At 36.5% G+C, this 13304-nt stretch overlaps 1 protein-coding gene across 3 annotated transcripts in view; it reads right to left on the bottom strand.

The window, feature by feature from the left end:
• Window positions 1-1235: 1235 nt before the first annotated feature.
• SAMD8 (sterile alpha motif domain containing 8) overlaps window positions 1236-13304 on the bottom strand; it is a 56736-nt gene continuing 44667 nt past the window's right edge. For all 3 annotated transcript variants that reach the window (XM_069068295.1, XM_069068294.1, XM_069068296.1), the window contains exons 3-6: window positions 11873-11968; window positions 9802-9919; window positions 6199-6349; window positions 1236-6011 (exon numbers count right to left, since the gene is read on the bottom strand). In XM_069068295.1, the coding sequence (XP_068924396.1) occupies window positions 5707-6011; window positions 6199-6349; window positions 9802-9919; window positions 11873-11968 (670 nt within the window). In that variant the 3' untranslated portion in view covers window positions 1236-5706. The remainder of the gene's footprint in view (window positions 6012-6198; window positions 6350-9801; window positions 9920-11872; window positions 11969-13304) is intronic.

The following is a 13304-nucleotide window of genomic DNA, read 5'->3' as shown; positions in this document are numbered from 1 at the left end:
TGAAAAGTTTTTGATGAGAAAGTATCACTACCTGGATAGATTATCTGCTTTTGTGGTTTTACAAAACAATTTCAGTGGATGAACAGATCAATAATGCATTGGTGACTTGAGAGGTGAGACCTTTCCACTGCTCTGTAGATCTGAAGAGAGCATCAGGACCCATTCTTACAAGGTTTTCTGCTGTACTTTTGTTATTACCCTTGGTTGCTGACTCAAGACTATGACAACCTATAAAACTTCTAATTTTTAAAAGAGATGTTAAAATGCAATTTAAGGCAGGGGATATAGAAAAATTGGGACACTAATGAGCTGCTGGTGGAGCTGTGAAATGGTCCAATCATTCTGGAGAACAATGTGGAACTATGTCAAAATATATATTTAAAGTATGTAAAACTGTACATATCTTTTGACCCAGCAATACTACTAGATCTCTACCTCAAAGAGATGAAAGAAAAAGGACCCATATGCACAAAAATATAGGAACTCTTTGTGGTGGTAAAGAATTAGAAATCTGAGATGTGGCATATGATTATGATGGAATACTACTGTGCTCTAAGAAATGAAGAGCAGAATGATTTCAGAAAAACCTGTGAAGTACTATATGAACTGATGCAGAACGAAGCAGGAAGAACAAGGAAAATATTGTACACAGTAACAGCAATATTATAAAGACTTAGCTACTCTGACCAATACAATGATCTATGACAATTACAAAGGACTGCTATCCACCTCCAGAGAGAGAACTGATGAATTTTTGAGTTCAAATTAAAGCATTTTTTTCCACTTCATTTTTCTTCTTTTTGCAACATGGCTAATGTGGAAATGTTTTGCATTACTTCTTCATATGTATAAAGGGTATATGTATAATATTTCTTGCTTTCTCAATTGGTGGGGGAGGAGGTAGGAGGAGGGAGAAATAATTATTAAAATAAAAATAAAAAATAATAATTTTTAAAAAATTAAATGGAATCTAAGGCAGTTTCCTCCCCCTTTTTGAGTCCTTCCCATCCCCTCCCATCAAAACTGTTTCAACAGCCTTATGAAATACTCTTTCTATAAAACAGAAAGGGAAGATGCAGAAAGTGCCTTGTGTCCTAGTAAGGACAAGAATATCCAGCATGAATTACTTGCAAGGACTCTTAACTTCCCTTGCTGTACTCTGCTTTGTCAGTACAAACAGCTAATTTTTTAAACAGCTTCAATAATAATGAAAAAGTCTTTAAATGAGACCTCAATGCAGCCTTCAAATGTTTTATTTTTAGTTCTTTTAAATATGTTTTGATACAACAAAGATATAAAATAATATATTAATGAAATCTGGATTTAAATTTTGAATCAAGACAATATTTACTTATTTACAATACTGTGCTTCAAGGTACGGCTGCCACAGGGACTCACACCTTCAAGTAACACTAGTTTCTTTGTGGAATAGGGAGATACTTGGGAACAACCCTCAAAGGAAAACGTGCTTATTTCAGTGTGAGTTGGCATTGGTTCCCCCAAAGCATTAAGTACCAGTTTCCATGTCTTTTGCTATCAACCAAAGTACTCCATAGTGCCAACAGACTAATTCAAAATAAAAATGACTTTCAATGAAACAGGGTGATATTACTAATTTATCAATGGATTAACTGATCATGTGGCTAACTGTATTTCATTCTTTAGTCAACTCAGCACCTTAGATTTTTCATATAGGTCTAGAAAAAAAATTACCATGACTTCTTCACAGAACATGCCCTTTCACAATATTTCTCCCACCTTCAAGGATCAAGCTAAATCATGCTGAAGTGTGGAACGCTTTGAATAAGGAGCTGCAATGCCCTTTGGTTAGTTTGGGGAAGAAGGCATTAAAAAAAAAAGCAGTCCCTGGTGACTGAATTATATTTTATAGATTTAATCAAGGCTATTAATTGGAGTAACTACAAAAAAGAGTAGATCAAATTATAGTCAGAAATTGGTAGTAGGTTGGGGTGGGTGATGCCAATTTTTTCCTCCCATACTAATTACAACCTTTTCAAATCTGTTAAAACACATTGGGGGAAAAATCTGGTTTGTTAATTACTTTTTATAGTTTGGCCTTAGATGTCATTGACAAATTCACCTCCTTTTCAGCCATAATTTATTCAGTCTAAGCTTTGTTGAAAACAAGCTCTTTAACCTGCTAAGCAAAGTTGGATACTAAATTAGCATACCTCAGTTGGCTTTGAAAACATCCAAACGAAACTGATACTATTTTAAAAGCAACTGAACTATTCTAAATAGAGTCCATTTTAATTTATCTTAAATAACTGAACATTTCTACTAGACTTAGCTATGACTTGTTATAATTTATTAGTGATATTTGAAGTCTATAAAAAAGACCATAAAAATTAAGTTTACTAAATTAGCAAGTTTAAAACAAGGATTTGGTTAGAGTACTCATTTTGTAATTATAACAAAAAAAGTTCACATAAAATAGTGATATTCATTTTTTGCTGAATACAAACAGCAGGTTAGTGTTAGTATTTCAGTTACATTAAACTAACATTTTCTTAAACAGATCCCCTGAAAACTAAATCCATTATACTATCTGGATGCCATCTCTTATTTTCTTTTTGTATCTGTCGGCTTTCTGGACTTCCATGAAACAACAAGGAAAAAGAAAGGAAGAATACTCATAATGTTGTTCTTAAAATTGTTTTTGAAACACCAAGTTTCTAGTCAGTGAATTTTGTCTTTGAACAACTCACACTTATTTCAAGTCCCTGCCTCCAAATCTAAGGTTCTGATTTCTTCCTTCAAAAAAACCAAAAAACCATGGTAAGATGTAAAAGATGGAGACTCCAACCTTTTCCAATTTTTACAAAGTTGGTTGTGATTTTGCTCTATTTGGCCACATGAGACTAGAGCAAGGGAGGAAAAGAGGCATTAGGAAGGCAGTAGAACAGCAGGGCCCATTATTTGTCACATCAATGGTGGACTTCCCTTTTGGACTGTCCCACTGTACTTCAGTAGTGACTTAAAATTGCAACCCTTGCTAGTCTAAGGAACGGAACCCTAGAGCCCCAGAACCCCAGCAACTACATCAGAGCCAGAAGGGAAACTACCTACTTTTGCTTGCCAAACTCAAACCCTTATCTTTCCTTCTACACATGACTCCACAGCACCTTGAAAATGGGGAAACTTAAATCCTGATTTCTTGGTGATGTGAGTGCCTCACCAATTCACAGTGGTAGAACCATAATGTCATTAAACAATGATGTAGACCTAGTGAGTGTATAGCTTTTCTGACCAAATATATTGAAGCCCAAAATGTAAACATAAATGTTATCATCACTATGGCTTGGTTTTTAAGAAAGAAAAAAAAAGATTTGGAGGTAAAATCGGAAATATCTGGACAAAAAAATGACAAGGATATATTTCACATTTAAAAAACTGAAAAGAATTTTGTCTCAAAGTCTTTCAGGAAAGAGCCTTTGAGATGATCACTTTAGTTTATGTAAACACTGTCTTAAAATAGCTACAATAATAAATTATAAACCTCTACTTTTTGCTTCAACAATAGATACAAGTAAATGCCAGGTTAAAAAGTTATTTTTTAAGTCCTGACAGCTAATGGAGCTCAAAAGCAGTTGACAGGTGCTCTCAAAGTCATTATCTCTGAAAAGGTAATTGCATTTTTCTTTATGAATCTTAAAAATTAAATAAAGACTAAAAAAGGGAAAAAATCGATCATTAAATAGGTACTTAACATATTTGAATTAATGTTATATTTTGAAAAGTTTCTCCAGAAGCAATTATCTGACCTTCCCTAGCTAAGCTATACTGTATTTGAGTTCAAAAGGGGATGTCCAATTTTTTTTTGCCTCTCAGAAAATAAAGCAATAACACTGACCATCTCTTGACCTCAAAAGGGAGGGGGCAGATCAGTTTAATATTAACTACTCTAGCATAGAAACAATCATCCTTCAAGACAATGCAATTTCCTTGAATGAAATGTCAGCATCCTCCCCCTCCCCCAATATGACAAGACTGACAAACTAAGGTATTAGAAGAATTTTAAGTGTTAGGGACTACAGAGCATAATAAAACTTAAAATTAGCCTTGTTCCACATTGGTATCTCCTAGGGACATTCAGGAGTGAATTTAAAGGTAAAGTTCAGAGCCAACAAAAAGTGAGGTCACCTAGTACCAAGGTGAGTCTTGCTAGGACAATAATACTTCCCCCCTTGTAATCCATCCTGGGTCCTCTGCAGCTAATGGGCGGGAGATTAATTAAAGTGCCAAAAGAAAAAGGCAAAGAAGGAGCAGGTTGTTACTAGGTTGGCCTCAAGGCAAATGCTTTGACTCCAAGCATTTTCTCCAACTTCCTATGTATAAAAAGTAATGTTCAGACTGCACAATGAAGCTTTCAAGTGGCTAAGCTCACCCACAGGGTTTTCAGAGGATGGCTGAGAGCAGGGCAGACTACATATGCCCATCAAAGATTTCAAAACTCCAGTTTTATAACTATTCTCTAGTCACAACCACAAAACAGAATCATTCCATAAAAGTGACCAATGATCTCTCAGAAGCTAAATTATTCAGTATACTTAACTTCTAGTGTTGTAAACAAGCAGCTAATCTAATGTGCTCGCTGCTGAAATAAGACTTTATAAAAAGAATGTATTTACAAGTTTGTGTTTAAAAAACAAAACAAAACTCTCTTTGAGTCTCTATATATGTGATCATTTTTCAATGAGCTGGAACCAGAAACCCCAAAAATCAAAAACAGAAGGGAAAAAGTTCTGCAATTTGCTATTAAGCTTTTTTTCATAAGTTAAAATAATCACATGCTTATTTTCCTTATATACAGGGCATAAAAATCTTGTTCAGTACTAGAAAAAACTCCCATTTCTCTAGTTAAATAATTTACTTTAAAAAGTACAAGTTTGTTCAAGATGACATCACTAAAACTAAACCATAGTTATTTTTCAATGAATGTGGTCATCTCTTCTTATCAAGTGAAGGCTAAACTGAGGCCCCCAAATGGAAAGGAAATATTTTATATTGTTTGCTCCTCTGGTCACAAATGCAGTAGAATCAGTGACTTGCATCTGTTGATGGCTTTATCATCAGCACTCTGTCCACCCCATCAAATGCCCCTTTTATTCTTTTCTCCTAGTTTCAGGCATCTTGGTGTAACACAATATCTTCTTAGGGATGGCAGACTCAGAAGGCAGTTATTAGCCAATAAAACTTATTCATTCAGAATTACACTTTCTGAACATATATATGCATATGTGTTTGTGTGTATGGAGAGAAAAAGAGTGAGAACTGCTTAAATGACAAGTATTGCTCATGGATTTTCTTTGAAGACAATTGGAAGCAGCTTCCCCAAAATATAATTTTTTGAATATAATCATGCCGTAATCAGGAAAAATCTTCTTTTCAACAAGAAATATACCTATCTCAAAATACTAACACAAAATCTGTATTCTCTCTCCCTGTCCCTCCCCCAAAAGGAAAGATTATTTGAGCTTTCTGTTCAAATACTTGAGTACTCTTGACTATTCAAGGCTTACTTTTTACAACCATGACCTTGCTAAGCACAGAAAGTCCCACTCTGTCAACTAACAAGCCAAGTAACAAGGCATTCAGAAACACAAAAGGGGAAAAAATAAAGTTATTAGTTTTTGAAACCATATCTGTATATTTGATCACGAACCCTTTGTAAAGATATATTCTTCAACCAATTAATCTTTTCATTACTTCAGGTTTTGCAAAAGGCCAACAATACTCATTAGGTACTGTACCATTAACATTGCATTCAAAAAAAGAAAACATGGGAAACCAGATCCTTGCTCTCCTACTCTGCTGATATGCTCTGGTATTGGCCAAAGTGTGGTAATACAAAAAGAGTCTCGTGGTAATATAAAAGGCAATAAACACATCAATAGAGTAATGTTCATGTGCAGCCAGAATGAAGAAGATCCCAAAGAGGTTCAGGACCCAGGACAGAGTATGCAAGAAGTTCCAGCTTCTTGGTGTATCTGGAAAAAAAAAAAAAACCCAATAAATTTTCATTTAAAACCACATGCAAGTCTTCGTCATATATTCCATAAATTGGCTTATAAACACACATTCTGCTCAGACAGGACACTAACATATGAAATACTCCCCAAACCTTCACTAAGGACTTGAAAAATAAAGTCACGATGACAAAGGGATGGTACTTACATTCAGTAACAAAGAAATTCAGCATAGTCAGGACAACCGTGTGGCCACTGAACATATAATCTCCACAAGTGTGTACGCCAGTCAAGGTCATACCAAAGCCACTCCATATGGCAAAGGCTCGGTGCAATTTCTCCCAAACGCTGCCATACAGCTAAGACGAGGAAAATAGTAGATTAGTATTTAAAATGCTCAAAAAGATGACTTAAGATTTCCAACATGAAATTCTCAGCAAAATGCAAATGCTGAATGATTCAGTAGATGAATGATGATGCCTAAGTAAAAATGACTAAATTTAGTCTGGTTCCAGTCAAACCTAAGAATTCACTAAGCAAACTGTGCTTGATATATTAATTCACACAGGTATGAAATCAATCATCAGCTCAAACCACTCATTATACAGATCAGGCTCTTCTACTCAAGCTCATGGAGGCTTATTTATCAGAATAAGAGTCTTGTCCAGGGTCTCACAACTAGTAAGTGTCTGAGGCTGGATTTGAATTCAAGTCCTTCTGACACCAGGGCAGGTGCTCTATCTACTGTACTACCTAATTGCCCCAACTAAAGTATGTTCAAGGCCTGGCCACAGGCACAGTGAGAACACATTATATTTCGTTGATAGAGAAAATACTTGGGGTGGGTAGGTGGTGTAGTGAATAGAGTACTGGCCCTGGAGTCAGGAGGACCCAAGTTCAAATGTGATCCTAGACACTTAACACTTAACATGTGTGACCTTGGGCAAAGTCACTTATAACCCCACCACCCTGCCTTCCCCCCTCCAAAGAGCAAAACAAACAAAAAAAATTTTTTTGAGATTAATTCTAATCCATCCTAAGGAAGAGTCAGTCATAGTTACTGTGTAAAGAAAAAGTAGCAGATGAGTGGGTTGTATTAGCAAGGCTAGCTACTGACCACAGAAACATCTCATCAGTAATATTTATTGAGTATCAATGCCTACTGGTATTGTTATTTTGTTTCCTCAGTACTGGATGACTACCACTCTAGTCTGCTTTGAATTCTACCTTTATAGTTGATATCTAAGTACTTATGGGGAACAAGGTTAATTTAAGTTTTATCCTATCTTTTAATCATTGGCACTCTCAATTCCTATAACATTGCTAATTCAGTATCTAGCTTTCAGTTTCAATGTTCATGTCTTCTATCTTGAAGCTAGGGAGGCAGCAGCATTTACTTTGGGGAAAGAAAGTGAAATAAATAGAAAAAGTTGGCAAGTCAAAGAGAGGAAGCAAGTGAGGACAGCTAAAAAGCAGTAATTAATCTCTACTGTCACCATCTTCTTGTCATCAGCTCTGTCTGTCACTGCACCTTTAGAGCACTGAACCGTTAACTTCCCTGACTACTTCTCTTAAGGAACTTGACCCTTCTCAGTTCCAGAACTCAGACCTAGGGGCCTATGCAATCCTGCCCAAGCCAGGCATGCTTCACATTCCACCCCAGTCCCCTTCATCTTCCTTCCTACCCTCGATTACAAAACCATAATCAAATTAATACTGCCACTGCACTGTTAAGGGAATGTAAACTAACTATACCCTCTGCTCACCATCATATATAGTATACCACTATACTCACCATCCCTTGTGATGTCCCAATCCCAAACACCCATCCCTGCCCACCACTGCCCCCTACGTGTTGTCTCCCTCTATTAGAATGTAAACCTCTTAAGGGAAGGGACTGATTTGCTTTTGTTTTTGTATCACCAGTGCTCAGGCACAGTGTTTGGCACTCAAAAAGTACTTTAATACATGCTTTTTCACTCATTCCTTCCCGTTCCCCTTATCACTCTCCATCTCAGACATCCCAACTACCCTTGCCCAGAAAAGTTGACCAAAATCTTCCATATTACATTACAAGCAATAGGACGCACAGACAAAGACAGGTGTAGGCAATTGCCACAGGATTTTCTTTCCTATGTTTGGAGCAGTCTCTGACAACTAATTCACTATCTAGCTTCTTTCACAGAAACATTCTGTTTTCTTCCTACTCCCCACAGGCTAAGGCCATTATTTCTAACTATCTAGCTTCATGGCTAGTAAACTGAAGTGAACTCTTCCTAATGACATAGAGTGATAACTTGTTTTGTTAGTGTGGAGGTGTTCTTTGGGGACACTGAAAGGTTAAATTCCTACTTGTCACCCAGCTGTGTTTCAGAGGAAGAATTTGAACTCATGTCTTCCTTATCCTGAGCTAAACCTATTCTTTGTCCTTTATTTATATGAGGATACCATGCGACAATACACTTAAGAATGGCCCTGGGGGTTTGTTATAATAAGATGCGATCTAGATGCCTTCTCAATTTACCCATTTTTAAAATGATGCCATAAATAATATAGGTCAGAAAGTAGGTTATAGCAAAACTCAGAGCAATTAACAGTATTAAGGGTAGATTAAAATAAAAGTTTCCATATTTAACAAACTGGCAACAAATCACTGGCATTAGACAGAAAAGAGACCTGCTTCTGTTGGTAGTTTACTTACTATAAAATTCTTTGGAATATATATACACTGTAGTATTTTGCATTACCACCCATTCCCTTAGCAATCAACCCCTGCCAGGAGAAACAAGTTCTCATTATAGGACTATCTTAAAGTTCTCCTAGTTAGTCTAACTACTAACACCTATAGAAACTCACTATCATTCTTCTTTTGCACTCCTTGAATTGTTATAGTTGGGACTCATATCATGACTCACTCAAAGAATGAACTTTATGACAATCAGAGCTGTCTAAAAATGGAATGTTAAGTACTAAAATTCCCATTATTGTAAATATATAAATAAAAGCTAGATAACCAACTGCCAGGAATATAGAGGGGATTCCTGCATTTATACAGTGGGATGTTGCTTCAACTAGAGCAAATTATAGTATATATCTTGTATATATCTTGGGTAGACAGTTTCTGAACATTGAGTCCCTATTTACCCATGGGCAAGTCACTTAAATTCCCATATGCTCCATTTTCCTCATCTATAGAAAGGGTTTGAACCCTATATAACCTCTGAAGTTCCTGTCCCTTTCAGTACTCTCTACCTATGATCTTGTGATCTGAACCTGGGAGCTTTAATCCTGAAAAGAGGTTCAAAGGAGCAATGAGTCTTCATTTTATATAAGAAGTCACTCACAGTATTTCATTAGTTAGAAGAATAAGCAGATCTTTTAGTATTATGAACTACTTTTCTTTTCTTTCTTTCTTTTTTTTTTTAGAGGGAAGATGGGGTTAAGTGACTTGCCCAAAGTCATATGGCTAGTAAGTATGTCAAGTGTCTGAGGCTAAATTTGAACTCAGGTCCTCCTGACTCCAGGGCCGGTGCTCTATTCACTGCACCACCTAGCCGCCCCCATGAACTACTTTTCAAAGACACAATAAAAGGGGAAATGATTTTTAAAATTCTTATACTGCTATCATTTGGCAAACTAAATCAAATGGATCCAAAGATATGTTTGGTCTCACCCACTTGCATGTTTACAATGTACACTGCAAATACTGAAAAGCACACTTTGTTAATATATAACATACAGCTAGAAGTAACTATTAAAAATGTTCCAAACAATGCAATCATACCAACACTATAATAAAAGAGAGGGTTACCTTTCCAGAACATTGGAGGTGCTGTCCTGGAACAGAGAGGGAAGTCACGAACATGGTAAAGCAGCGAAGCAAGAATACAGTGCCCATCAGGCTACAGAGTCTTCGCAGAAGTATTGACCTGTAAATAGCATGTCCAAAAGGGGGAAAAAAATCACACAAAGGGGCCCGTTTGAATGTTATTTAAAAAGCAGAACAATAAGAGATAAACCACAGGCTCTTAGAAATGGAAGAGACCTTAGAGATAATTTTTTTAAACCTCATTAGCAAGTATCTGTGGATCTAGCCATTACAGGTGTATGACTATGTAATACTGCAAAATAGTTGATTCAAATTAGTATTTCATTAAGCACTTAGGAGATTGAAAATTCTGTGCTAGGTAATGGGAATACAAAAATAGATCCCACACAAGTCTTGCTCTCAAGGAACGAATAACCTAAGAGGAAAAGCTGCTTCTTCACAACCACCCCAAAATGAATGCAGTGTTAACTAATATTATCTCCCTTTTACAGATGAGAAGACAGGCCCAGTAAAGATCATACAGATATGAAGGGTCATTGCTAGCACCCAATCTCAAGCCTCCTGCCTCTCATGTCAGGCCCTGTGCCTCACTGGTGTGGTCCAATAAAATCTAATTCCTAATGTTTTTTCTATTTGGAAAACTAGATTGAATGTCACTCATTTTTCTCAAATCAAATACTGTTTTGTAATGGTGATTATAGTATACAGCTCCTCCACTCCTGGGAACACCACTTTTTGCTGTTATACCTTCTTCTCTCCTATATTTCATGGACAAGGGAGATCCTTAAGTACAGGGCCAGGACTGTAATCTCAGAGGACCCCACCATGCCTTGAACTCTTTTTATTGTAGCAATATCTGTACTTGGGTCTAATATGGCAGTGGGTTATTTCCAACCTTTTGAAGTTTCCTATGGAACCAACTACTCTTGATTTTGATGGCTATTTTTTAAAAGTCCATGAAGATTCTATGGAATGGAAGTGTCAACTGGAAAGTAATAATGATCCATGTGTGTATATACTACACCCTGCCCCAAGCAATGCCTGAAGTAAAACAACCAGACTTTCAAAATGGGGCAGAGCTACATTCAGAGTTGACAAGACCAGAATGGATAATTATAGAATCAAAGGATTTTATAAATTAGTTTTTTAGTCTAAACTTAACAAATAACCAAGAGAAGTCATTTCCACATACACAGTAGAAAAGAGAACTGTACATGAAACTGAGACTATTTGCTTACTTTCCTACATTCATAGGATTTAGAGCTGAAAGGGGTCTTAAGACAGCTAGGCAATACTTTTATCTTACTGATGAGGAAACTGTGGCCCAGGTAATAAAGGGACTTGCCCAATATCACAAAGTTATCTTGACAACAAATTCAGTCCCTTTACCACTGTACTGCCTATCATTAAAGTGATGGGCATCCTCTCAATTTCCAGTTCTTGGCCACCACAAAAAGAGCTGCTATAAATATTTTTGTACATGTGGTTCTGAAGGGGATCACTCTTAAAAAAAAAACACTGTTTTGGGGTGGCAAGGTGTTGCAGTGAATAGAACACTGGCCCTGGAGTAGGGAGGACTTGAGTTCAAATTAGGCCTCAGACGCTTAACACAAAAACTAGCCATGTGGACTTGGGCAAGTCACTTAACCCCAATTGCCCTCCAAAAAAAAAAAAAGGCAAAAAAAGAAACACTGCTTGCTGTGAAAAAATGAGCAAAAGACTGGCCAGATGATGACTTAGGCAATTATTCTGTAGCTATATAGTCTTTCTCCACCTCACTCCTCCAATTCCCTACTCAAATGTGACCCAGAACCTTAAGGATGTAAACTTCCAAATATGAAGGCAGCAGTGTTTCATTTTAATCTAACCCTTACAATAGCTGCCACCCAAATTATGTTCTTCTCCATCGTTATCACACTGTGATCATCTTTAAAATTTTTTTTTATTAGGTAAAGCCTGGGAAGAAATAAACAAATTTCAATAAAGTAAAACAGGCTTATTAACAACCAGGCTAGAGAGAATAAATTACTTGCAGCCAAGAATAAAGAAGTACCTGTGTTTGTGAAGGAGAAGCACCAGTAGCCAGATGTAACAGAGAACAACACCACACACTTCTGTCATGGCAAAGGCCCATGGAATCCTAGGGACACTGAAATGAGAGTGGGGGAGGGTTAGGATGCACAGAAGAACACAAGGACAGATCTGTTTAATGCGGGAATTTTAGAGAGGTTTTAAAAAGTGGACATATGTGTGTGTATCTATCTGTCTATACATACATACATACATATCTATATGTAGATACACACACATGTGTCACTGTGCTGTTGGGAAAAAGGTTCATTTTTAGTAATCGAAGGAGAAAAACCACAGACTTAGAAAAGTGTCTCCTATACAGGAAATATTTCATTTTCTTCAGTCTTCACAAAACAGTAAGAGTGCTGAAAATTATCTTAAGAAACATTAAGAATTCTTGAAAATGTCTAAAACCCAGAGGAATTTCAATACAAACTTTAAAAAACATTTATCTGCATAAAGGTTGAACTTTTTAATGTAAGTTTTCCCAATAAAAAAAGGAGTACCACGATGATACACCAGCACAGCTACCACCACTACCACCAAGGGTTGTGGTTGCCAAGTAAGTGTAATGTCTGTATAAATGAGATCTAGTGCTTTTTTTGAAGACAAAAAACTAGAAATGTGTTTATTTCTATTATTTTGTCTTCAAAAAAAGTATTAGTAAAATAAAACCTTAAAATATATATATATATACATATATATATACACACACACACACACATATTTTACCTTTTGGAGGGCAATTGGGGTTAAGTAACTTGCCCAAGGTTACACGGCTAGTTTTTTTTTGTGTGGGTGTTAAGTGTCTGAGGCCGGAACCGAACTTGGGTCCTCCTGACTCCGGGGCCGGCGCTTTACTCATTGTGTCACCTAGCTGCCCCAAACTTAAAATATTTTTATCTTTAATGTTTTTTTTTTTTCATTTTTCAAATGTTTTATTAACTTCTGATTTACATCATTCATTTCCACCAGATTTTGAGTTACAAATTTTCTCCCCGTTTTTCCCCTACCCACCACCCCAAAATAGCAGTCCCACAGGATATCCCCTCCTCCAATCTGCCCTCTCCCATATTTTCTCCCATACCCCTTTCAACTTTTCCGGTGGATCTCTATGCCCCAGTGCCTGTATATCTTATTTCCCAATTACATGTAAAATAGTATTAATAATGGTGTATATATTTGAATATTTGATTTTAAAACTTTGAATTCCAGATTCATTCCCTTCCTTCCTTGTCACCCACCCTTACCGGGAAGATAAGCAGTTCAGTATAGGTTGTACATGTGTGGCTAATGCAAAACAATAACATAGCAGATATATTGTAAAAGACTAACTATATTTCCCTCCTTCCTATCCCACCTCCCACTTGTTCTATTCTCTACTTTGATCCCGTCCATCCCTTTTCAAAAGT

The sequence above is a fragment of the Petaurus breviceps genome, unplaced genomic scaffold (genome assembly GCF_028583685.1).
Source record: "Petaurus breviceps papuanus isolate PSGF00001 unplaced genomic scaffold, PetGlider_PUasm1.0 90762, whole genome shotgun sequence".
Classification (NCBI taxonomy): Eukaryota; Metazoa; Chordata; class Mammalia; order Diprotodontia; family Petauridae; genus Petaurus; species Petaurus breviceps.
This window is presented reverse-complemented; position numbering and strand designations above follow the sequence as displayed.